Genomic DNA, 24,203 nt, shown 5'->3' on the forward strand with positions numbered 1-24,203 from the left:
GCTAAGATTTCTTTGTAAACTCAATGATTTGTTTATTTACAGGAAAGTAAAAGAAAAAGTGAAAATACCAGGTGTGCTCTGGGAGGGTGACAATGGCAGCTGCAATGGCCTGAAGGCCCAGTAGCTACTGGCCTTGTTAGAATCCCTGTGATCCACATCTCGGTCTCAAATTGAGACCCTTGCTGAATGTTGAGACTTAAGGAGTCATCTTGTGAGCACTAAGCACAGTGACGTCCTTCGTTTCCTCTAGCCTCTAGTCAGAGTGAGACCCTTCTGAGTGAAAGAGTCACTCCTGAGAATAGTCAGTCCTCTGGGCTTCCCATCTGACAGATATGTTGCCTGCTGTTGTGTCCCAGAGGATGTTCTCTTCTCTGCAGGTGGCCTCCCAGCCTAAACCTGTCCTCCGGATTCAGGGGAGCAGAGGAGAAAAGAGAGTGTGAAGTGCACTGTCGTCATATTTCCAGCATCACTTGCGCACTTACTCTGTGCTACACGTTGTTCTAAGACTTTGCTCTCCAGTAAAGCACCCACTAGCCACATTTGGCTACTTAATAAAATTAAATATATATTAATAAAAATGAGGTAAAATTTAGAATTTAGTCTTTAGTCACACAAGACCCTTTTCACATGCTTAACTATAACTAGCAGCTACTGTGGGACAGTACAGATCCTTCATCACAGAAAGTTCTGTTCACAGTGCCAATCTTAAGAGTTCAGCCTGTGTTATCTCATTAATCCTCAAACCAGGCCCCAGAGTAGATTCCATTAGTTTCTTCATTTTAGAGATAAGGTAACTGAGGCAGCCAGGAGTTACATGTCCTGTCCAAAGTCACACAGCTAGTAAATCAAAGAGTTGGGTTTCAAACTCAGGTTGTGTGGCTTCAGAGCCTGTACTCTATCTCTTTTTTTTAAGTATAGTAGATTTACAAAGTTATGTTAATTGCTGCTGTACAGCAGAGCCTATACTCTTATCTGCCATGTTGCACTTGTTCCTGTATGGAAAGGATAATTAGTTTTGCTGTGTTGAAGGTTCAAGGCAGGCCAAAAATGATCCCTCATGTTGGTCTGAATCACCTCTATTATCCTTACTCACTTCTCTCAGCCACCTCTTTATTATCCTTACCTCTCAGCCATGAGTACTGTTTTTTAAAATAGAATAGTACAATCAGTACCATTCTATTTTAAAACACAGGTCGATATGTAAAATTGAAGATTTTCATGCTTATTCTTAAAAGGAACCTCTGGTTTGAGTCACATCATAATTAAATAGTGGGTAAGTGGATCATTCCTTATGCCTAAACAAGGCAGTAATATCTTAGCTTAAAGAAAAAAAAAAGAGCTTCTGCGGTGAAACTCTTTTCTACAGTGGCTGCAGCTGCTGACCTTCTTGCTGCCAAAACTAGGCCTCTGGGCCTAGTCCTGAGATGTCTGCCATCTCAACCTTGTGCCTCAGGAAGCGCGCATGCGTGTGTGTGTGTGTGTGTGTGTCAGGAAGCGCATGCCTGTGTGTGTGTGTGTGTGTGTGTGTGTGTGTGTGTTAGGAAGCTTACGTTGTGTGTGTGTGTGTGTGTTAGGAAGTGCACATGTGTGTGCGTGTGTGTGTGTGTTAGGAAGCGCACGTGTGTGTGTGTTAGTCACTCAGTCGTGTCCGAGTCTTTGCAACCCCTGGTGGACTGTTACCCACCAGGTTTCTCTGTCCATAGAATTCTCCAGGCAAGAACACTGGAGTGGGCTGCCATGCCCTTTTCCAAGGATTCAGATAAATTATTCTTATATCAAGATCACCATCATCAGACTCCTGTGCATCCCTGTACATAACTCCCCTCTCTCCTTGGATGAGGGCCATCACCTCAAAGTGAACAGGCTTTATTAGCTCTAGGATGTACTTTGTGATGTGCAGAGTCTCAGCCATTCCTCCCTCACAGCCCTCTGTTGTCATTGACCCCACACCTACCTCCCCTGGTAGAACAGCTTGTTCCTAGTCTGGAAGGAAACCTTGTACTCTTCCCTTGGCCCCTCCAAATTCTCCTAAGGATGCAACTCTGAACATAGAAGCCTGAGAAGCCCATGGTCTCCAGATAGCAGTCTTCGAAAACTATTATACCACCACCTTGCTTTAAATAAATAACAAAAAGTGGGCTACTTTCAACAATATAAAATTCAAAACTGCAGTGCAATTTTGAAACAAAGAAGACTAATCAGAAAATACAGTAGACTAGAGGAAAGTGTTTTCATCAGATGTGACAAAGGGTTAATATAGTATTTGGGAGGCTTGTTTAGATTTTAAAGAACAGTTGTTGTCATTGTTCAGTCACTCAGTCGTGTCCAACTCTTTGCGACCCAATGGACTGCAGCACGCCAGGTTTCCCTGTCCTTCACGATCTCCTGGAGCTAGATCAAACTCCTGTCCATTGAGCCAGTGATGCCATCCAACCATCTCATCTTCTGTCATCCCCTTCCTGTCCTGCCTTCAATCTTTCCCAGCATCAGGGTCTTTTCCAATGAATTGGCTCTTCGCATCAGGTGGCCAAGTGCTGAAACTTCAGCTTGAGCATCGATCCTTATAATGAATATTCAGGATTTATTTCCTTTAAGATTGACTGATTTGATCTCCTTTCTGTCCAAGGGTCTCTCAAGAGTCTTCTGCAACACCACAGCTCAAAAGCATCAATTCTTCAATGCTCAGCATTCTTTATGGTCCAACTCTCATATGCATACGTGACTATTGGAAAAACGATAACTTTGACTAGACAGACCTTTGTTGACAAAGTAATATCTCTGCTTTTTAACACACAGTCTAGGTTTATCATAGCTTTTCTTCCAAGGAGCAAATGTCTTTTAATTTTGTAGCTGCAGTCACCATCTGCAGTGATTTTGGAGCCCAAGAGAATAAAGTCTCTCACTGTTTCCATTGTTAACCCATCTATTTGCCATGAAGTGATGAGACGATGCCCTGATCTTAGTTTTTTGATTGTTGAGTTTAAAGCCAGCTTTTTTATCCTACTCTTTCACCTTCATCAAGAGGCTCTTTCGTCCCTCTTTGCTTTCTGCCATAAGGGTGGTGTCATCTGCATATCTGAGGTTATTGATATTTCTCCTGGCAATCTTGATTCCAGCTTGTGCTTCATCCAGCATGCATCTCTCATGATGTCCTCTGCATATAAGTTAAATAAGCATGGTGACAATATTCAGCCTTGATGTACTCCTTTCCCAATTTTGAACTAGTCCGTTGTTCCATGTCTGGCTGTAACTGTTGCTTCTTGACCTGCATACAGGTTTTGCAGGAGGCAGGTAAGGTGGTCTGATGTTCCCATCTCTAAGAATTTTCCACAGTTTGTTGTGATCCACACAGTCAATAGCTTTAGCGTAGTCAATGAAGCACAAGTAGATGTGTTCCTGGAATTCTCTTGTTTTTTCTATGATCCAGTGGATATTGGCTATTTGATTTCTGGTTCCTCTGCCTTTTCTAAATCCAGCTTGACTATCTGGAAGTTCTCAGTTCATATACTGTTGAAGCCTGGCTTGGAGAATTTTGAGCATTACTTTACTAGCATGTGGAATGAGTACAATTGTGCAGTAGTTTGAGCATTCTTTGGCATTGCCCTTCTTTGGAATTGAGATGAAAACTGACCTTTTCTAGTCCTGTGGCCACTGCTGAATTTTTCATATTTGCTAGCATATTGAGTGCAACACTCTCATAGCATCATCCTTTAGGATTTGAAATAGCTCAACTGGAATTGGCATAGTGGGAGCCCGGAAGAAAGTGGGAGGGGATCCTGAGTAAGGGCTAAAGGGTACAAGGAGGGACCTCTAATCCCAGCTAGGATACTTGCAAGCTTCAAAAGTAGAAGAGGTCTTTGACTTGAAGAAATTGCTAGTCTGCGCTTCCTTCTCTGAAGGGGCAAACATGCTTTCCAATCTCAAGATAAAAGAGACATAAATGCTTTCAAATAGTTGTTTTGTACACAAAATGGCATATGAGTAAGGGAGAATTCAAATATGATAATACATTGTTCTGTCGAACGTAGTATATAATAACACTCCAAGCCCCAATTACTTATATATATAATTTTTTAAACCTTTTAAGGTATGAAGGTAAATTTGATGCTGGATCAGTCTTTCCACTGATGGTTCAGATTTGTGTATGGTTTGGTCGTCCCTTGGAGAAGACTCGCTTTGTGGCCAAGTGTAAAGGTAAGCCTTGACTGGAACATGTCCCAATACTGGTAAAAGAGTGCCCCCAGAGTTGTCCCCACCTCCTGGCACTGTTTTAATATTCAGTGTGCTGTCTTTTCTCACCATTTGGGTCTGAAAGGAGGCAGAGGAATTTGAGGACCCAGGCGTCCCATCCCCTGGGAACAGTGGCAGAGCCACTGGGGGAGGAAATGGTGTAAGTACCTGTGAACCGTAGAGGAGGCGCCTTTCCTAGTGCCTAACCCTCCCAGCTGTGCTGCCCTGGCCTTGGCTTCTGCCTGCAGATAAGTAACAACCCTCTCCTATTCCTCCACCAGCAATTCAGGCTTCCATCAAGCCGAGTCCATTCTCTGGAAACATCTACCACATCCTGGGCAAAGTGAAGTTCTCAGGTAACTGGCAGTTTGGATTTGGGAGCTCTGCACTGTGGAGTGATCACATCTCATGATGTGATTTCATAGCCTCTGCTGATGCTTAGCAGACCACTGATGCCTCTTGTTGTTCAGTTGCTAAATTGTGTCTGACTCTTTTTGAATTCATGAACTAGAGCCTGCTATGCTCCTCTGTCCTCCATTATCTCCTGAAGTTTGCTCAAATTCCTGTCCATTCAATTAATGACACTATCTAACCATCTCTTCCTCTGCCACTCCTTCTCCTTTTGCCTTCAGTCTTTCCAGCATCAGGGTCTTTCCCAGTGAGTCAGCTCTTTACATCAGGCGGCCAAAGTATTGGAGCTTTTGCTTCAGTATCAGTCCTTCCAATGTATATTCAGGCTTGATTTCCTTTAGGATTAACTGGTTTGATCTCCTTGTAGTCTGTGGTACTCTCAAAGGGTCTATCACTCCTTCCATTTTTTCCCCTTCTATTTGCCATGAAGTGATGGGACTGGATGCTATGGTCTTAGTTTTTTTAATGTTGAGTTTCAAGCCAGCTTTTTCACTCTGTTCTTTCATCTTCTTCAAGAGGCTCTTTAGTTCCTCTTCACTTTCTGCTATTAGAGTGGTATCATCTGCATATCTGAGCTTGTTGATATTTCTCCTAGCAGTCTTTCCAGCTTATGATTCATCCAGCCTATCATTTTGCATGATTTACTCTGCATATAAGTTAAATAAGCAGGGTGACAATATACAGCCTTGACATACTCCTTTCCCAATTGTGAACCAGTCCATTTTCTCATGTCTGGTTCTACCTGTTGCTTCTTTTTTTTTTTTTTTAATTTATTTATTTTAATTGGAGGTACCTGTTGCTTTTTGACCCACATACAGGTTTCTCAGGATACAGGTAAGGTGGTCTGGTACTTCATCTCTGTAAGAATTTTCTAGTTTGTTGTGAACCACACAGAGGCCTTAGCATAGTCAGTGAAGCAGAAGTCCATGTTTTACTAGAACTCCCTTACTTTTCCATGAGCCAACAAATGTTGGCAGTTTGATCTCTGGTTCCTGTCTCTTCGAAACCCATCTTGTACATCTGAATGTTGTCGGTTCACGTACTGCTGAAGCCTAGCTTGAAAGACTTTGAGCATAACCTTGATAGCATGTGAAATGAGAGCAATTGTATGGTAGTTTGAACATTCTTTGGCATTGCCCTTTTTTGATATTGAAATGAAAACTGACCTTTTCCAATCCTGTGGCCACAGCTAAGTTTTCCAGATTTGCTGACATATTGAGTACAGTACTTTAAAAGCATCATCTTTTAGGATTTTAAATAGCTCAGCTAGAATTCTGTCTCCTTTTCTAGCTTTGTTCGTAGTAATGCTTCCTACAGCCCACTTGACCTCATACTCCACGATATCCAACTCTAGGTGAGTGACCACACCATCATGGCTATCCAGGTCATTTTTCTATATAGTTCTTCTGTGTATTCTTGCCACCTTTTCTTAATCTCTTCTGCTTCTTTCAGGTCCTTACCATTTCTTTCCTTTGTCATGACCATTCTTGCATGAAATGTTCCCTTGATATCTCCAGTTTTCTTGAAGAGATCTCTAATTTTTCCCATTCTGTTGTTTTCCTCTGTTTCTTTGCACTGTTCATTTAACAAGACCTTCTTATCTCCCCTGGTATTCTCTGAAACTCTGCATTCAGTTGGGTATATCTTTCCCTTTCTCTAGTACCTTTCACTTCTCTTTTTGCCTCAGTTATTTGTAAAGCCTCCTCAGACCACCACTTAGCCTTCTTGCATTTCTTTTTCTTTGGGGTGGTTTTGGTCACTGCCTCCTGTGCATTGTAACAAATCTGCATCCATAGTTCTTGAGGCATTCTGTCTACCAGTTCTAATCCCTTAAATCTACTCGTCACTTCCACTGTATAGTCATAAGGGATTTGATTTAGGTCATACCTAAATTACCTAGTGGTTTTTCCCTACTTTCTTCAATTTAGCCTTGATTTTGCAATAAGAAGCTAATGATCTGAGCCATAGTCAGCTCCAGGTCTTGTTTTTGCTAACTCTATAGAGCTTCTTCATCTTTGGCTACAAATAATACATCAGTCTGATTTCAGTGTTGAATGTCTGGTGATATCCATGTGTGGAGTCGTCTCTGGGGTTATTGAAAAAGGGATTTTGCTATGACCAGCTTGTTCTCTTGACAAAACTCTATTAGCCTTTTCCCTGCTTCATTTTTTACTCCAAGGCCAAACTTCCCCGTTATTCCAGGTATCTCTTGACTTCCTACTTTTGCATTCCAATCCCTTGTGATGGAAAAGACATTTTTTTTTTGGTGTTAATTCTTCAATGTGCTATATAGCTCTTCATATAACCGGCCGACTTCAGCTTCTGTGCTCTCAGTGGTTTGGGCATAGACTTGTTTATGTGATGTTATACATAACTTGTACATATGTTGTACATAGACTTGTACTTGTGATGTTGAATGGTTTTCCTTCTAAATGAACCGAGGTCATTCTGTCGTTTTTGAGATTGCACCCAAGTACTGCACTTTGGACTCTTGTTGACTATGAGGGCTACTCATATTTTCTAAGGGATTTTTGCCCACAAACTATAATAGATATAAGGTCATTTGAATTAAATTTGCCCGTTCCCTTTACTTTCACCACGAGACATATCCACAGCAGAGCATCGTTTCCACTTGGCCCAGCCACTTCATTCTTTCTGGAGCTATTAGTAATTGCCTTCCACTCTTCCCCAGCAGTAGCATGTTGGACACCTTCTGACCTGGGGGCCTCATCATCCAGTGTCATACCTTTTCGCCTTTTCATACTGTTTATGGGGTTCCTGAAGCAGGAATATTGGAGTGGTTTGCCATTTTCTCCTCCAGTGGACCCCATTTTGTTAGAACTCTCCACTATGACCCGTCCATCTTGGGTGGCTCTGCACGGCATGGCTCATAGCTTCACTGAGTTACACAAGCCCAATCGCCATGACAAGGCAGTGATCCATCAAGATGCCTCTTAGACTCTCCCTCAAAAAAAAAAAAAAAAAAACAACCCTCCCCTCTGGGTCTTACACCATCAGGCTCCTCCTGTCTTCCCTTTCATTCAGGATACCAATCTTTCTTCAGGACCTTCGGCTCTGCAGTGGAGGATCTGTTTTCCTGCCCCTGCAGGCAGGCACCTGCTCAGGGCCTCTCCTCACAGCTCCTTGACTTCCTTGTTCTAGAGACTTTAACACCCCACCCCTCTTGAGCCATCCATGGCTTCCTCATAGCCCTTTCACCAGGAGCACCCCAATGCTGAGCTCTCTGGCTCTGGATCTGTTTCTGGTAGAGTCTTCAAGCCCTCCACTTTGCTTCTCCTCCCCTTCAGCAGACCTGTTTAACAGCCTTTGACCACTGGAGCCCTTGCAGCCTGAAGTCAGTCAGTCCTGGACTGGGGTTCAGGGAAGTTGTCAAAACAAGGAGCTAGTCAACTCAACATTGGAAACGGTGAGAATGCTCCAGAGAAAAGGAGCATTTGCTGTGGATCTGAGGCAAAAAGGGCATATTTCAGGAACCAAAAAGAGTTTACTGTGGCTGGGGCCTAGGGGAGGATGTAAGGGAGTGTGTCTGGTTACAGCATCTTTGGTAGTTACAACAGAAAACTCCAGCTCAACAACTACCAGGTGTTAGCTACATAGCAAGAAGTCAAGAGGTCTGGCAGTGCAGCAAGACCACTGAAGACCCAGGTAATATATGACTTTTGTGTGCTTCCATTCTTAGTGTCAGCTTTTCCTCGGGTTTCCACCCCTTATGGTTGCCAGGTAGTGCTACAGGCTAGGTGTCACATCCAGACAGAACATCCAGCTGATGGAAGAGGCTGGCTATTCCTGTGGGTGGCTCTGTCAATTCCTCAGCAGACTTCTGTCATTGGCCAAGATCAAGTTGACATTGACCATGGGAAATTCATGGTCATGGAATTTATGGAAATTGGAGGAAGAGGATGCTGAGCAGGCAACCAGGAATGTCTGCAATAGGTACCACTGAGAGTTGTAGGCATGGAATCATCTGAGTTCGGATAGGAAAATTAGGTGACAGAGTCTGTATAAAAGAATCTCTCATGGTCCTTAACCTTTGGCTTAATTTATGTTATTGAATCAGAAACTTCGGCCCCTCTCTGTAAGCCCCTTACTCAAGCCCTGTTCACTCAGGCTTCAACAGACAGCCTCCAACCTGCCTCAATGGTCTTCATGCCTTCATCTTCCCTCTGCCCTATCATCATCTTCTTTTCTTCCTTATTTAGACCAACTGTTGACCCCTTTCTTGTTCAAGGTAAACCTCTCTTTGTTTTAGAGTTCTCATCATGCCTTTTTGGGGACCACTGCCCTTTTCTCATGTCTCCAGTAAATCTTAGCCCCCAGCTCCTCGGCCTATAAATCCAATCACCTCTTTCCTTTCACCATGTGACCCTCCTCTAGCACTTGTACTATTGAGCATGCCCTCTTGCCTTGGCCTCTCAGGCCTTAGCTGAAACCCACCCCCTTAACCTCTACCAAGGGGGCTTTCCTTGCTTCTCCTCAGCTGTCTCTTCCACAGGAGTGACCTGAACCATCCCCTTCTTCTAATGACTGTGTAGGTGTCTCCCATTCAGGGTCCCACAGTCTTTCAAATGCCACAGATGCAGAGTCAGACTCTTCTCCTCCCTCCTGCAAACTTTTTCTTCCTCTTATAATCCCCTTCTGGGTTAATGGTGTCCACCTGATCACCCAATCAGCTGAGCTAGAAACTTGAATCAGTTCAGTTCAGTTGCTCAGTCGTGTCCGACTCTTTGCAACCCCATGAATCGCAGCACGCCAGGCCTCCCTGTCCATCACCAACTCCCGGAGTTCACTCAGATTCACGTCCATCGAGTCCGTGATGCCATCCAGCCATCCCATCCTCTGTCGTCCCCTTCTCCTCCTGCCCCCAATCCCTCCCAGCATCAGGGTCTTTTCCAATGAGTCAGCTCTTCACATGAGGTGGCCAAAGTACTGGAGTTTCAGCTTCAGCATCATTCCTTCCAAAGAAATCCCAGGGCTGATCTCTTTCAGAATGGACTGGTTGGATCTCCTTGCAGTCCAAGGGACTCTCAAGAGTCTTCTCCAACACCACAGTTCCTCCCTTTCTTACTTTATCCTTTCTGATTTGCTCCCAGTCACATCAGTTTTCCCTCCTGCATGTCTTGGGAATCTGTCCCCAACCCAGCTGCACTACCACAGTCTTACTGTAATCTTAACCTTTAGGGGCAGGGTCTCAGGGACTAAAGTGTTCTCCTTGCAGACTCTGAGAGGATGATGGAGGTCTGCCACAACACTCTGGCCAACTCCTTGAGTATTGTGCCAGTTTTGGAGGGACCCACACCACCCCCTGACTCCAGAACCTCACCTCAAAGCAGCAGCGGGCAGCAGGAATGCTACCTCGTGTTCATAGGCTGCTCTCTGAAGGAAGAAAGTGTCAAGGACTGGCTGCGGCAATCGGCTAAGCAGGTGATTTCAAAGCCCAGACAGATCTGGTACCGATACTTCGGGGTTGCTACTGGCTCTGAGGCAGAAGCCCCCCGCCCCAACCCTCTCCCTGCTTTCTCACCACTGGTTCACCTGTCACAGGCTCAGCCAACATTTTCAGGGACTCAGAGTGGGAGGGATCCCCTGAGGCAAACTCTAGGCAGACTTGTTTTTCTGACTATCCTGTGAGCCCGGGTTCTCAAAGTCATTTCCCATTCCTACTTCCCATGGCAGACTGGAGTTATTTATTAGGTGGCTTAACCAGGACCTAGGTGAAACCTAGCTGTTTTGTATGGACCCCATGAGCTTAGTGTATTAAACTCAGAATGTCTTCTTAGCTGAACCTAGTTCATAGCCTCTCCTGTGTTCTGAGCCCAGCATCTCCTGTACTTTGGTTCTCTCTAGAATGGAGATACAAAAAGATACGCTTAGAGCCCTTTGCCAACCAAGACTCCAAGTATAGACAGCAGAAGCCCCAGAGAGAGGTATGGGGAAGAGGAGGCTTGCCTATAGATAGGCACAAGCATCATTAGTTCAGTACTACAAAGAAAAAAATTCGAACTGGAATTAAAATCATCTAATATGCTGCAAGTTTTGGATGCTAAGCCTCTGCACACGGTCTAAGGTTTAGCTTATTCTAGAACTCTGGAAATAGAGTTGGCTGCAGCCCTGGTCTCCTGTACATGCCAGACTGGGACCTGTCTTTTATACTAAGAGGGGAAGGCTGCCTGCAGACTGTGTCTTTCTCAGACTCAGTGGCTGTTATTGTTGTTTAGTCACTGGGAAAAACTCTTATATGATATTGGACTATAAAACCTCCAGTCCTTTTGCTTACATGTCTGTCACTGGTGGGATTTAGGATTGAGAATCTTCAAAGAGGCAGAAACATACCTATTTACAAAAGCATCAATCTGATTCTGCCACTTGTTCCCCCCTGGCATGTAGGACTCTCTGGGGGGGAAGTGGTGCTCTCCAGGGGCAGACAGACAGGGTATTACATCCAGGCCATGACGGCGCTTGTGCTTCCCCCTCTGCTGGCATCTAAGTCACATAACCAGCCCCAGAGCTCTGACCCTCACCCTTCCCTGTACTCCATCAGTTCTGTTGAGACCTAACCCCCCTTTACTTCTCTGCACAGAAGCCTCAGAGGAAAGCCCTGAAGACCAGGGGGATGCTGACCCAGCAGGAGATCAGGAACATTCATGTGAGTACTCCATCTCAGAGGCCTAAGTCCCCTCAGTGTCCGAGGGCGGTTCTTGAACAGCTCTGTCCTTTAGGATTCCTGAGTGAGGTGGCTGTTACTGGGGCATGCTGGAGGTCCTGCTTCTCTCAGGCTGCAGAGGGAAGCTGGGTAAAGAGAAACCTCAGCTCAGCTGGCCTTGCAGCCTCAGCAAGAAGGGCAGGTGACCTCTGGTGTTGATGTGGTCATGAGATTGAGGAGAACCCAGTGCCTGTGGGAGGAACAGATGACATGGAGCTGTTTTATCATCCTGTTCAAGCAGCTGCAGAAGTCCTTTCCCCCTACCTTTCCTCTGTCATAGATATAAACCAGCAAGTGCCCAGGTAAAAACTGTCTAGATCCTGAAGTTGCTCATGGGCAGGTTGTGGAATCCTGAGGCCAGAGCAAAATGCTCCTTGAGAAACCCACTCAGACTCCAGGCTGACTCCCAGGCTCTGCCTCAGTCTTCATCCGCACTGAAGCCTTTTCCTGATGGGCTTGGGGGCAAAGGCCAAAAGGACCAGAGAGTCCAGGTGTCTGCATGAGCTGTGTCACCAGTCCCAGTGATGGGCAGGCAGGCAGGACTCTGGACCTCCAGGAGCCCCTGCTGTGGACTTGAGAAAGACCTCTTAATTCCAACGCCTGGGCAACTCTGCATGTTCCTGGTGAGGAGACTGAGGGCACTTCAGAAGGCAGGCAGTGTTGTTTCCCCAGATGTAGACCTTAAACGAGGATTTGAGTGAGGGTAGTTTATTTGGGAAGTAATTCTGTAAGCTACCAATAGGAAAGTGGGAAAGTAAGAGAGAGAAGAGAAGGGTGTATTGTCAAACCAGTACCACTGTGGGCATCTGGGGCTTAATCCCATTAGGAATTCCAGAGTTCCTCCCTGAGAGGTGGGAGAACCTTCATTCATTGTTTGATGGCAGCTGTGGGGATGGTGTGATGGTGTTAATTCCCTGGCGTATCTTTTTTTGGCTGCACTGGGTCTCATGGGCTTTTTGTTGAGGTGCACAAGCTTCTCGCTGTGATGTAGGCTTAGTTGCCCTGTGGCATGTGAGATCTTCATTCCTCAACCAGGGATCGAACCTGTACCCCCAGTGGCAGCGCAGAGTCTTAACCACTGGACTACCAAGGAAGTCCCTATTTTTGTTTTTAATGAATGAGTGAATTATAGAAAATGGTTGGCTTAATTCTAACAGGACTCTTTTCCTACAGGTGAAACGCCACCTGGATCCCCTGCCTGCAGGCTACTTTTATAATGGCACCCAGTTTGTCAACTTCTTTGGTGACAAGACTGATTTTCACCCACGTATCCTTGGGATCTGACGCAGAGAGGCTGCAGGGGTGTGAAAGCCTAGCTGTAAAGAGGGTGTCTGCTAGAGCCATCACAGCCCAGGCTTGGTGCAGGGTGGGTTCGGGAATACACAGCAAGCCACAGAGACTGACTTTTCATTTTGTCCTTTTACAGTCATTAAAATTACATTTCTCCTTCATTCAGTGATGGCTGAGGTTACTCTGTGGGTTGTAATTTAAATGCAGCTGTGGTAACATCCTGTGGTCATCAGGGAGTCATAATTTACAAGCTGGTGACTGGGTCTGATTAGAGTAGTTAATCTGTGAAAAAGGTGGACGGGGTGCTGCTGTGTTCTAGTCAGAGCTGAAGGGCTCATTCCTAGGAGCTAGGAAGGGCCCTGTGTCAGCCTCTGTCACATTGTCACATTCTTTGTAGTTGTGGTGCTGCCAGTATATTAAAAAAGCCAGTCAGGTACCTTCTGTACAGGCTGAGCACTCACTCAGCCTGTACAGATTCCTCTGGCCTGGGCAGCTCCCTTGGCCCCTAGGCTCAGGGCTTTCTTCCTTAATGAGGTGCCAGTCATGGACCAGTTCATGAATGACTACGTGGAAGAAGCCAACCGGGAAATTGAGAAGTATAACCGTGAGCTGGAGCAGCAGGAGTATCACGACCTCTTTGAGCAGAAGCCCTAGAGAAAGAAGACCTTGGAGATGGACATTGAAAAATGAGATGTCTTAACTTCAGCTCTTCCAAAGGCCTCTCCCTAGAGGGCTGTCTTTGTTCTCCTTGGCCTTTGTGTGCTGCTTGAGTGCATGTTGTCTTTATTCTCTATACAGCGCTGAAGAGCATCACCTGCACCACTGATCTGGCAGCGGGGTGAGGGTGGGGGGTCCTCATGGAGGATGAGCAGACAGACGCTTCCCTTTGTTTGCAGCTGGCAGTCCAGGACCTCTGGGTCTCTGATAACAGTATTTTCTTTGGGCTGTTGCAGCACTGTGTGAGGGTGGGGAGAAGCATTTGGATTGCACAGAGTAGCTGTTGATACACAAAGAATCCTGGCTGCCCCAACTGTGGTCATGGCTGGGGGGCCTGGGCCACCACAGGCCTCAGGCTTCAAACACTGCCCCAGGAGAGCCTTTCTCCCCAGTGGAATGCCTGCCTCCCTGGTTCGGCCCCTTCCATTGAAGGTTCGGTCCCTGTTGACACTGTGCCCAGTCCTGGAGGACACAGCACAAGCCCTGGCCAATCCCAGCCATCAGAGTCAGCAGCTTGGACTGAGATCAGTAGTTTCTTCTAAAATGAGGGAATTTCCCTTATGGACTAAACTGAGGAGAAAGACTTGTTGCTTTCCAAAAGTATGGCTTTTGAATTGACACAAGCAGCCCACCTTGGGATTGGTTTTGAGCTCTGCTCATGTCATCAGTCTGGTTTGCCTAATAATTCTGGGATGAGAAAAACTGCTGCTCAGGCCTTGCTGGCAGTGTCTTGCCTCACTGTTAAGGGCAGTGTCCTTCAACTGCATAGTCTTAGGCCCAGGGTTCTGATTGCTTATGGGACATTTTCACTTGAAGGGCATTCAGTCTTTGGCACCCATACCTCCCCTCAGTCTTGCCAGGGAAAGCCTGGTTTTCAGCCCAACCTTTAGGCAACTCATGTCCCTAAGCATCATTGCTGGCCTTGGACTAGTTTGGCTCCTGAGAACCAGGAATTTCAGAGCCTTCCAATATCGAAGTTAGAATTCCTTCTAGTAGCTTTTTTCCAGTTGGACTAAAAAGCAGAGGGGAATTTCAAGTGTATCCCATGCCTGACCTCCAGAGTTAGTACAGGGAAGAGAGAGGTCACTTACGTGATGTCTGTTAGGATTTCAGCGCCTCAGCTGCCTAGATTGTAAATGATTTCTGAATTTCACTTTTTTTTTTTGCATGCCTTAGAAAGGAGCACATAGGCAAAACCAGCAAAGTTTTTAGTAATGTAGAGGGGTTTTTTAGAAAAGGCCCTGGCACAGAGGAGAGAGAAAAATGATGGAGCACATGTGACCTGTCACACAGAGCCCTGCATGCAAGTAGTAAAGCAGTTGTTAAGGGCTTGTTAGTAAAATGTACTTAATGTTAGAAAAAAATTTGCATTTGAAGCCAAATGAACAATACTCCAAATACCATTTAATAGGAACTCTTGCATGAAGAAAGGCTTCTGAAAAGACCCATGTGCTCCAGTCCCAGCTCCAAAGCAGCTGGTGACAAAGGCCCACATGTGGAGCCCCAGCCTAGGAGCCAGAGGCTGGGGTCCACAGTAGGCCTTCCTCTGCTTCAGAATCAATAACCAAGATCTTAAGTGCAATTGATGAGATAAGCAATGAGTTACTGTAGCTTCCTTTAGCTCTACCGAGCTCTTTTTAAAAACTCAAACTTGAGCAGCCTTGTTGGGGGATGAGGGTGGGGAGGTTGGGAGATGAGGGTGGGGAGGTTGGGGGTGGGGGAACAATAGGCCATCTGCCTCAGGTAGATTGCTGTGAACATTTAAATGAATGCTCTCTTTTCTTGGAGCTTGAGCCATTTCCTGGCTGCTACACAAAAGAGTTTTTAAAGAGGGGTCGGAAGCCCACCCATAAAAGTGGGTCTTAAACACTGTGTGGGGCTATACCTCCTGGTGATCTTGGTTTCTGACCTTTGTCCATAGAAATGCTCTCTCACCAACTTGCCCCACTGTCCCAATTCCTCTCCTGTTAGAGGGGAAACTGTGATTACCTCAACTTGAATATGAAACTGTGACTGAAAAAAGTCAAAACATTAAGTTTCAAAGCCAAAAAGGCAAAACTGGCTGAGGCTTCCATAGACACTCCTCAGCCTGCTTGGGAGTGTGAAGGGCACACTGGCGAAAGGGCATTCCTTGGGGCACACTGGCTGTGCCCTGATGAAGAGGCACTCTGTAGTGCGCTGTGTGAGCTCCTTGAGAACTGAGACTGGGAGGATGCTTCCTCCCCACACTGCTGTTCTGGAACCTTTGGGGCCTCTGGGTTTTTTATGTGAAGTTAGTATCCACTTGATGCCTCTGGGCACTCCAGGTGGAGGTGTGGTGTCTTAGGCTGTCTCTAAAGGAAGGGTCTTGACACTGTGTTTGAAGTTTTGACCTTAGAAGTGGATACCAGGGATCCAGCAGAGACATCAGGTTCCCAGGGACAGGCAAAGTTCTCCAGGAGCTTAATGCTTTTTGCCAACTTTCCTATTAGCAGCTTCAGTTTTATATCACCCCGAGTGAGTGTGATAATGTTGAAGTCGCTGAAGTTATAGGTTATTTTACATTTTGATGTGGGATTTTTCTCTGTTTTTGATTGGAAAGAGGAGGCAGATATTGGAGAAAAGGGATCACCCTAGGAAGGGGCCACTGGCAAGGAGTGGCATTGGCCCCACAGAGCCCTAGGGGCTCTGACCTGAGGCCTAGACACTAGGCCCTGTGGGTCACAAAAAGTACCCTCCTAAATTCTATTAGGATTTTGAAAACTTTTGCACAGTAATAAGCTCTGGGTTTGCTCTTCAGGCTTCTCAAAAGGGAAAAGTTAAAGACTATAAGCTATTAAGTATTCCAGCCATGTTGCTGACCTAGATGGATAGTTGTACCTCAAAAAGTAGGTGAGAAATGGCTTCCTCATTGTCCCAGGTTGTCAAATACTAATGACAGAAGAGCTCACTTATGTGCCAAAATTGACTTTTATACTAGTTTTTCAGTGCTTTAATATTTGTAACTTAAATTTTAAAACTATTTACAAACACTACTGTAACTTCAGTGAAACAATTGTGTGATTGAAGCTTTTTGCTTATTATAGTATTTATTACACTACTTCAGTAAATATATAAGAGTAGCTTTCAATTTATTTTTATATTATTTTCATGTTTTTACTTGCAGTTGTGTATGTGAATTTACCTTGTTAACTGAGATGTAATGCTAAGGACCAATAAACTGTCACTGAACAAGCAGGGCCTCCAGTAGTTGCCTGTTGCTATAGTCCCAAAGTGTTCTGGGGGATTGAAGAGGTGGCCTGGGATTGGAGACCTCCCTGCAGCTTCTCTGGGAACACCGCTTTGTTGGGGCTGTTGCAGGAGGGGTCCTGGGGACTTGACTCCCCTCCCCAGAGCTCTGAGTTGCTGCTGCTGTGAATACAATTCATAAGAGGCCAACTTGGCCTGGGGTGGGTACTCTCTGAGCGTTCCAGATCCCAAGGAGGAGTTCGGGAAGCCAGCTTGTGGGTACAGGGGTCCTGGGGCCCCAGAAATAAGTTCTCCCACCTCACCCTAAGAAACCACATCTGCTGCCCTCGGGCTTGTCTTGACCATCAGGGCACCTGGCCTGCACCAGGCTGCATTAAGAACCATTGCTTCACAGGCTGGTAGCTCGGTTTAATTCTGGCCATAACCCCACTAGGAGGCAAAACGGTCTCACTTTAATAATGGGCAATGAGCAAGGCATGAGGAGTCCAGTAGTTGGCCCAGGGGGCAGAGTCACTGCCCTTGCCCTGTTAGATCTGAGCACCCCTCCTGGCGCACCCTCTGTCAGGCAGGCCTTGGAACCACATGGTCCAAGGGAGAGGTCGGCAGAGCCCCCGAAGCATTTAGGGAAAGGCAAGACGACGTGCTTCCTGCCACTGCGCCCTGGGGGCCCGCTCACATCCTGTATCTACCCAGGCTGGGATAAGGGGCTTCCATCATTTTGGGGGGAAAAGGGCTGGCTAGGAGGGGTCACCACCAACGTCCACAGAGACCCTGCTTCCTATACCACCTTCAACGCAGAGGCCTCTGGACAAAGGCAGTGTCCCACTGGGAGGATCTGGGCACTGACTCAAGGGGAGGGGTATAGGCTCCACCACAGCCTCCCTCAAATTAAGGTTGGGAAGGTGGTCTTGGTTTTGGAGGCTTGACGTGATCAATCAGTCATGTACAAACCAAAGGCAAAACTGCCTGCGAGGGATGAAGAGAATTGGGGGAGGGGTCTTAGCCACAGTATGGTTATCACCCTCCTCACAACCTGCTTACCCAGAGCCTCCCAACACACCCACCTCTTTCCCCTATGTCCCATCTTACAGGGCTTGAACCTTGATGGAGCGCCTGTGCTTGCACTTCCCGGAAACCACCAGGGTGTGGGGAATACCCCCAGAGAACTGTCAAGGAGCAGAGGCAGACAGTAAATGGTGAACAGCTCCAGGGCTGGATGATCTTTTGAGGACCAGAACTCAGATGTCTGAGGATGGAGAAGGGGGCCCTTCCCACCAGGGCTCCACAGCAGGGACGAAGGTGGCTACTGAACTGAACCCTAGGGGCATGCTTGACCAAGCCAGAGTCCCAGAATCAGGGCATCGTGGTGGGACAGACATGTGGAAAGTTATTGGAACAGAAGGTGAAGCTGCTGAAATCAAATCACTCTGAGGAGCACAGAGGAATGCTGATGTGTTCATTTCTATCATATAATCTCATATAATCTAGGGAACAGCCCGAAGAAAATCTCACTATGACCCTACTGCCAGTTCATGATGGAATGGCTTGGTTGCTCTATGAGGAGTCCAGGGTAGTACCAGCTTCAAGTTCAGCCTGTCTCACGTCATCAGAGTCCTCTTTCCATCTTTAGTGATTTCTCTGCTGGCAGTAAGCTTCCTTTATGCCACTAAAAGGCTCAACACCCTAAGGCAAGACCCAACCTCCTCGTCCAGAGGCAACCCCAAAATCTGGGGTCATGTTTTCATCCCTGAATCAGTCACAGTGGTCAGGAGTCAGATGGACCTGGCCAAGGGTCACTGCACATGTATGAGGGCCCCCAACATAATTTGGAAGCCGGATTCCCCAAAGAAGGGTTTGCTCCCCTGGATCAGCACTGCACATCCAGCTGCAGGCTATTTCTGAGCTTTTCTGTTAAAATCGGATACCTATTTGATTTAAATTTTTTTGCTTTCTGCTAGTCTTTTCTAGTACAAGTGATAGCAAACAGTTGTTTGTTGCTGTGGTGGTGATTGGTAGTAGTAGTGACTTTTAATCTTGATTAAAAGTAGTGACGTTTACAATGTTTTTTAAAACTAAAAGACATTTGAAAACATCTATTCACTGAGATATTTGCACCCCCCAAAGGTGGAGAAAAGGCTCTCTACTGCCTCTGGATACCCAGGGACATCAGTATTCCAAGGGAACCTGTTTGATACTTTTTTTTTCCCCTAAATAAAAGACAGGATTCTGCACTTCCACTGCCATGGCCCAGGCTCAGTTCCTGGCCAGGGAACTGATTCAACCAAAAGAAGAAAAAAGAAAGCTCGTGTAGACTGTAATGCGACTCATTGGTGGGGTAAGAAGTAGACCAACTAGAGAGTGATTCTGAAGGAACGGTTGACAAATGAAATGACTAATGAGATAAGAGCCAAGGGGACGATCTTAAGGTAGAAGTGGAAAAAGCCAAAGTGGAAAAAACCCCAACTTTCTGAAACAACTCCAAAACTTTTTTGTTTCATTCTCCAAAAATCTGAAGAAAAAATAAATTTGTTTATCCACAAATTATTCCTGTTTTGCCCAGGACTTTACATGGCTAAACTGATGAGCCAAAATTGCTGGGTTAAAAAATCGTATAAAGGTCAACAAATTTTATGTCAAACTGATAAATAATAAATCTGAAAACAAAGCTAACCAAATAAAGTTAACTGTATTTACATCCTACCATTACTACTGTTTTTCCCATACCAGTAAAGAAGTTTAACTTTTTTTCCTTCATAGCTTCAAATTTTTAAGACCTTTACATCTTTACTCTGAAATTTCATGCCTGGGTGAATGTACAAATAATAGCAAAATAAAGACAACAGGAAGAGAAAAGATGGTTTGATAACCAAAAATTCATGGAATTTTCTACTAAAAAGATGCAGTTTCTAGATAACTAATAAAAATCTGGGCTTCCAAGGTGGCTCAGTAGTAAAGTATCTGCCTGCCAATTCAGGAGACGTGGATTTGATCCCTGGGTAGGGAAGATTCCCCTAGAGAAGGAAATGCCCTCCAGTATTCTTGCCTGGGAAATCCCATGGATAGGGGAGCCCGGCAGGCTTCAGTCATGGGATTGCAGAGAGTCGGACATGACTAAGCACGAATACTCTGTAATGACCTATAATAGGAAGAGAATCTGAAAAAGTGTATCTATATATACATAAAACTGATTCACTTTGCTGTACAGCAGAAACTAAACATTGTAAGTCAACCATACTCCAATAAAAATTATTTTTAAAAGATTCAATTTCAACCTCTTTTATAGGTAAAAACGGTCAGAGACACAAAGAGGCTGGACATCTTGCCCAAGGGTTTTGTCTGGTGCCTTCCCCACTCACTCTTCTGTCCATCCAGCTTCTTTAGAGGCGCTTCTTACCAGGAGCCGTAGGTCACTTGAAAGGCAGCCAAAGTGGTGCCACAGGCAGTGTCAGCCCTGAATGATGAGCTTGAAGCAGAACGTTGGGCAGCTGCTTGACACAGGGGGTCAAAGAGAATGAAAACCATGGATAAGGAGGATGTGGAGTACACATAAAGGCTAAGGAGGGCAGTGATGGCCAGGAGGGTGACAGGCCACCTGGACTCATCAGCTGGAAGGACTTAGGTGGCTGGTGACAAGGTCCAAATGAAGTGGGGCCTGAGGGTAGATGAGAGTGGGGAATTTGGGGCCCAGCTCTGCTGGGAATACAGATTCCTGGCCCCCTGTAGGGATACCCTGGAGAAGGAGGAGGAGAAGTGGTGTCTGTCTGCCAGGGGTTTCTTGGCTGAGAAGCTGGGCTGCAGAACTGGAACCAAGGTCAGAAGGCATGAAGGCAATGGGGCAGCTCTGGAACCTTCCTGCTCAACAGTCTGCTGAAGGGCACTAGATTCTGACTCTCGAGTATGGAGGATGGGGTGGTAAGGGCACAGAGGAATGTTGTCCTGAGGGGAACAGCTTCTTCTGGCCCTCCACAGAGCTCCTTGCCTTCCTGGCTGCCCTTATAGGAACTTGGATCTTCCTGAAGTAGATGGCAACTCCCTCAGTAGAGGAAAAAAGGCATCAAGCTATGTTATTTGAGCACCAAGGGTCTTCCTCTCACCTACCCAGGGGCCTGGAGAGGTCCCCCAGGAGAGCAGGGAGGCCCTAGTCTCTCCCTCAGCCCCTCCAGCACCACTGGAGGGTTAGTGTGGGAGCAGCGTCTCTCCTCCCGGAACAGTGAGGAGACAGTACAGCCACAACTGAGAGAAGGGCTGTGAGGGGCTGGGAATGCTGGTCAAAGCTGCCTGCCCTGGCCAGCAAGAAGCCCCAAGAGGCTTGTGACTCCAGGGAAAGCCTGAGGCTCTAGATGTGGGAAGCCATGCTTGCCAAGGGTTCAAGGAAGGTGGGGGTGGTGGGACAGGGTAGACTGGAAGTAGAAAAACAAGGACTTGGTGACATCTAAGGAGTCCAAGTTACAGGAAGGAGGCAGAGGGAGTCAGGAATATCTGGCTGGAAAATGTGAGTGGGAATAGAGGATGAAGGCTAAAGAGGTCATCTGGGGGCTTCATGGCTTGAAAATTTCCAGGAACTGTATATGGATCCAGGTGCTGGTCATGTGTTCAGTATGTCATGCATTTATTGAGCATCTACCATACCAGTGTTGTGCTGATGAAAGATTACCATCCAACTGCTCTCAAGAAGATCACCGTCTAACCTGGAAGATGGACCAGGCAGCAAAGTAAGAATAAAGAAGCGTTTGCTACAATTAGGGGTCATAAGGATCTGTGGTGGAAGGAAACGGGAATGAACTTTAGATGATGTGAGCTGAAGGAGGAACTGAACCATGATAAGAGCTGTGGACAGGACACATCTCCCAGACACTCAGACTCTCCAGGCCTGGAGGCAGGTAGGGGCCAGTTGTGTTGGAGGAATTATTGGCAGCCACTTGGCTGGAACAGTGCCCTCCTGAGAGAAGGAGAAGGGGATGACAGAGGATGAGATGGTTGGATGGCATCACTGACTCGACGGACATGAGTTTGAGCAAGCCCCGGGACCTGGTGATGGACAAGGAAGACTGGTGTGCTGCAGTCCATGGGGTCGCAAAGAGTCAAACACGACCGAGCGACTGAACTGAACTGAACTGAGAACAGGAGTCTGGGATGAGATGGGAAACAGGCAGGCGCCAGCTTGCACAGCACTCCCTAACCCACACCCCTGCCCCCCTGGGCCATAGTAGAGTGTTTGCTTTTATTTATTTCCAAAATGGCACTAGAAGCCATTGGAGGCCGAGAATGGATGGTGGGTGGGGGCAAGTCAGAGGGCCAGAGGAAGGATGATGTGCAAATGGCAGAACTGAACTCTATTTTGAAGGTAAACCTAACAGAACTTACTCATGGATCTGTGGATGAGTCGGGGAGACTCCCGGGAGCTCTATTTTGCCTGAATTTCATTTGAATTCCCAGTTTGTCATCCAGGTTGGGGACAGAGGGTAAGTAGGCTATGTCATGTTCAAGCCAGGAGCCAGGGGAAGATCCAGAGCTGGCCACACTCGAAGGTCCGAGGAGGTAAGGAGAGAAGGGATTACCTAGTGACTGAGTGGTAAAGAATCTGCCTGCCAGTGCAGGCGACATGGGTTCAATCCCTGATCTGAGAAGATCCCACATGCCACGGAGCAAGTAAGCCCAAGTGCCATAACTATGAAGTCCACGCACTGTAGAGCCTGTGCTCCGCAACGAGAAGTCACCAGGATGAGAAGCCTGTGCACCGCAGCCACAGAGTAGCCCCCACTCTCTACAACTAGAGAAAAACCCGCACAGCAAGACCCAGAGCAGCCAAAACTAAATTTAAAAAAATTAGAGTGGCTAAAGGAGAAAACTCAGTTGAAAATACTTCAGAAAGCCATTAAGCGCCTTGTGGAACTCAGAACTCAAGGTTGTGACCACAGCCCAGTAAAGTCTGAGACCTCGAGGATGGGAATGAGAAGGAATGTGTGTGTTTATGTCCAAGTCCCTAAACTACCTGTGTAAGGACCCAATGGGGCACAGAGGGGTGGACACGAGGGGAGGGGGGAGGGGAGACGGGGGAGACCTGAGGCATCTCAGCCTCAGATCCACAGTGGACAGGTGGTGGCTGGGAAGCCTAAAGGAAACAGCTTCTTGCTCGGCAGCAGGGGTGTGGGGGAGCCAGCGGCGCTCTCCAGGACAACCGGAGGAATGGAAACCACAAGGGCAGAGCCCAGGAGGCTGTGGTAGAGAAGGGGTCAGAAGGGGTCTGTGTCCGTTTCTGTGAGAGTCTGGTCCATAGGCCCCTGGGGGAGATCTTGACCAGGGGCTCCTATTTCCTCAGTGATCTCAGTGGTGAGGCCTCAGATGAGGGAGGAGGCTGCAGGAAGGGATGAGAGGTGGCCCTCCATTCTAGGTTTGCCTCCTGGAACAGCTGGGTTGGAAGGTCCAGGTGTTTGGGAGTAGCTGGTGACAAGGAGAGGAAGATGTAGAAGCCTAGGCATTCTGAGATGAGAGGGGCTGAGGGCAAAAGGAGTGGCTTTTCAGGGGTCCAGGCCCTGCACCTCCCACATGGAGCTCTCCTCCCTGACAGCCTGCCTGCCGTCAGCCCCCCTCAAAGCTCCATCCCCTACTCCTGGGGCTGCGGGAGTCTGTGCAGTGGGCTGGAGTATAGCTAAAGGGCATCTTGAGAAAGTCCCATGGCTGTGTGGAGAAGGTACCCCAGAGTAGAGACGATCTCGAGTCTCTGCCTAGGCTGCTTACCACAACCAGAGAAGCATGTGGCCAGCCCCGAGCCAGTCACTGTCTGAGCATCTTCAGTAGTAGGGAGCAGGGTGCTCAGGGCCATCCTGACCCCCAGGCCTTCATCGGCCAAGGGGGGCAACCTCATAGCTTTGCTCCTAATGCTCTCTTAACCTTGCTGGGAGGGGAAACCAGGTCAGCCTCACCCAATCCATGCATGGGGCTTCCCTAACGCATCAGAAACCCTTGGGGGCCACAGGGCAGCCCCCTGGTAGAGGTGGGGTCACCTTTTGCTTGCTTCACCCGCCCTCTTCCAACGTCTGGGGGACAGAAGCCGAACTCCGTGCCAGCAGGAGGTGAGAAGGGGAAATCGCAGCTCTTCCTCGGGCTGGCAGCCAGTGTGGAGGGGATGGGGGTTAGCACTTCGTTAGAATCATTTGCTGAGAAGCCGCGGAAGGTCAGACCAAGAGTTCATGGGAAGGGTTGGATTTGCCTGGCCGCGCGCACCACCGCCTCCCTACACAAGCACGCGCGCGCATCCTACCTCCCCCACATACTACTCAAGAGGGACCAGGCGCCGGAGAAGGCGCGTCCCAGGGCTGAGCTCCCTCTTGTCTGGGAAAGAAAACCGGGCGGCGGGGCCATCTTGGGAAGCAAAAAAGCTGCAAGTCAAGACCTTGACCAAAGAGAGAGCCGAGGACTCAACGAGACCAGGAGCGAAACCGTGAAGGGCTTTGTCAGCAAACCCGACGCCGCCGAGTCGGGTGGGCGGCGGGGTCCGCCGACCAGGGTGTAGCCCAGAGAACGCGCACTAGCGGGTGTAGAAAGTCGAGGTGCGCTTCCTGGAGGAGTAAGAGGATTTGCTGCTTGAGAAGCCAGGGTGAATGGA

The 24,203-nt window shown here is 47.3% G+C and overlaps 1 protein-coding gene across 7 annotated transcripts in view; it reads left to right on the top strand.

Moving 5' to 3' along the window:
- DNAAF9 (dynein axonemal assembly factor 9) overlaps nt 1-16,582 on the top strand; it is a 173,396-nt gene extending 156,814 nt beyond the window's left edge. For 6 of the 7 annotated variants that reach the window (XM_069548086.1, XM_069548087.1, XM_069548088.1 and 3 more), the window contains 6 exons: nt 4,088-4,194; nt 4,512-4,586; nt 9,878-10,083; nt 11,240-11,305; nt 12,536-12,629; nt 13,194-16,582. In XM_069548086.1, coding sequence (XP_069404187.1) covers nt 4,088-4,194; nt 4,512-4,586; nt 9,878-10,083; nt 11,240-11,305; nt 12,536-12,629; nt 13,194-13,306 — 661 coding nt within the window. In that variant the 3' untranslated portion in view covers nt 13,307-16,582. Of the gene's footprint in view, nt 1-4,087; nt 4,195-4,511; nt 4,587-5,931; nt 5,996-9,877; nt 10,084-11,239; nt 11,306-12,535; nt 12,630-13,193 lie in introns of all 7 variants that reach the window. The other variant, XR_011248201.1, reaches the window with a different exon arrangement.
- The last annotated feature ends 7,621 nt before the right edge of the window (nt 16,583-24,203 follow it).

This window comes from Ovis canadensis, chromosome 13, assembly GCF_042477335.2.
Source record: "Ovis canadensis isolate MfBH-ARS-UI-01 breed Bighorn chromosome 13, ARS-UI_OviCan_v2, whole genome shotgun sequence".
NCBI lineage: Eukaryota > Metazoa > Chordata > Mammalia > Artiodactyla > Bovidae > Ovis > Ovis canadensis.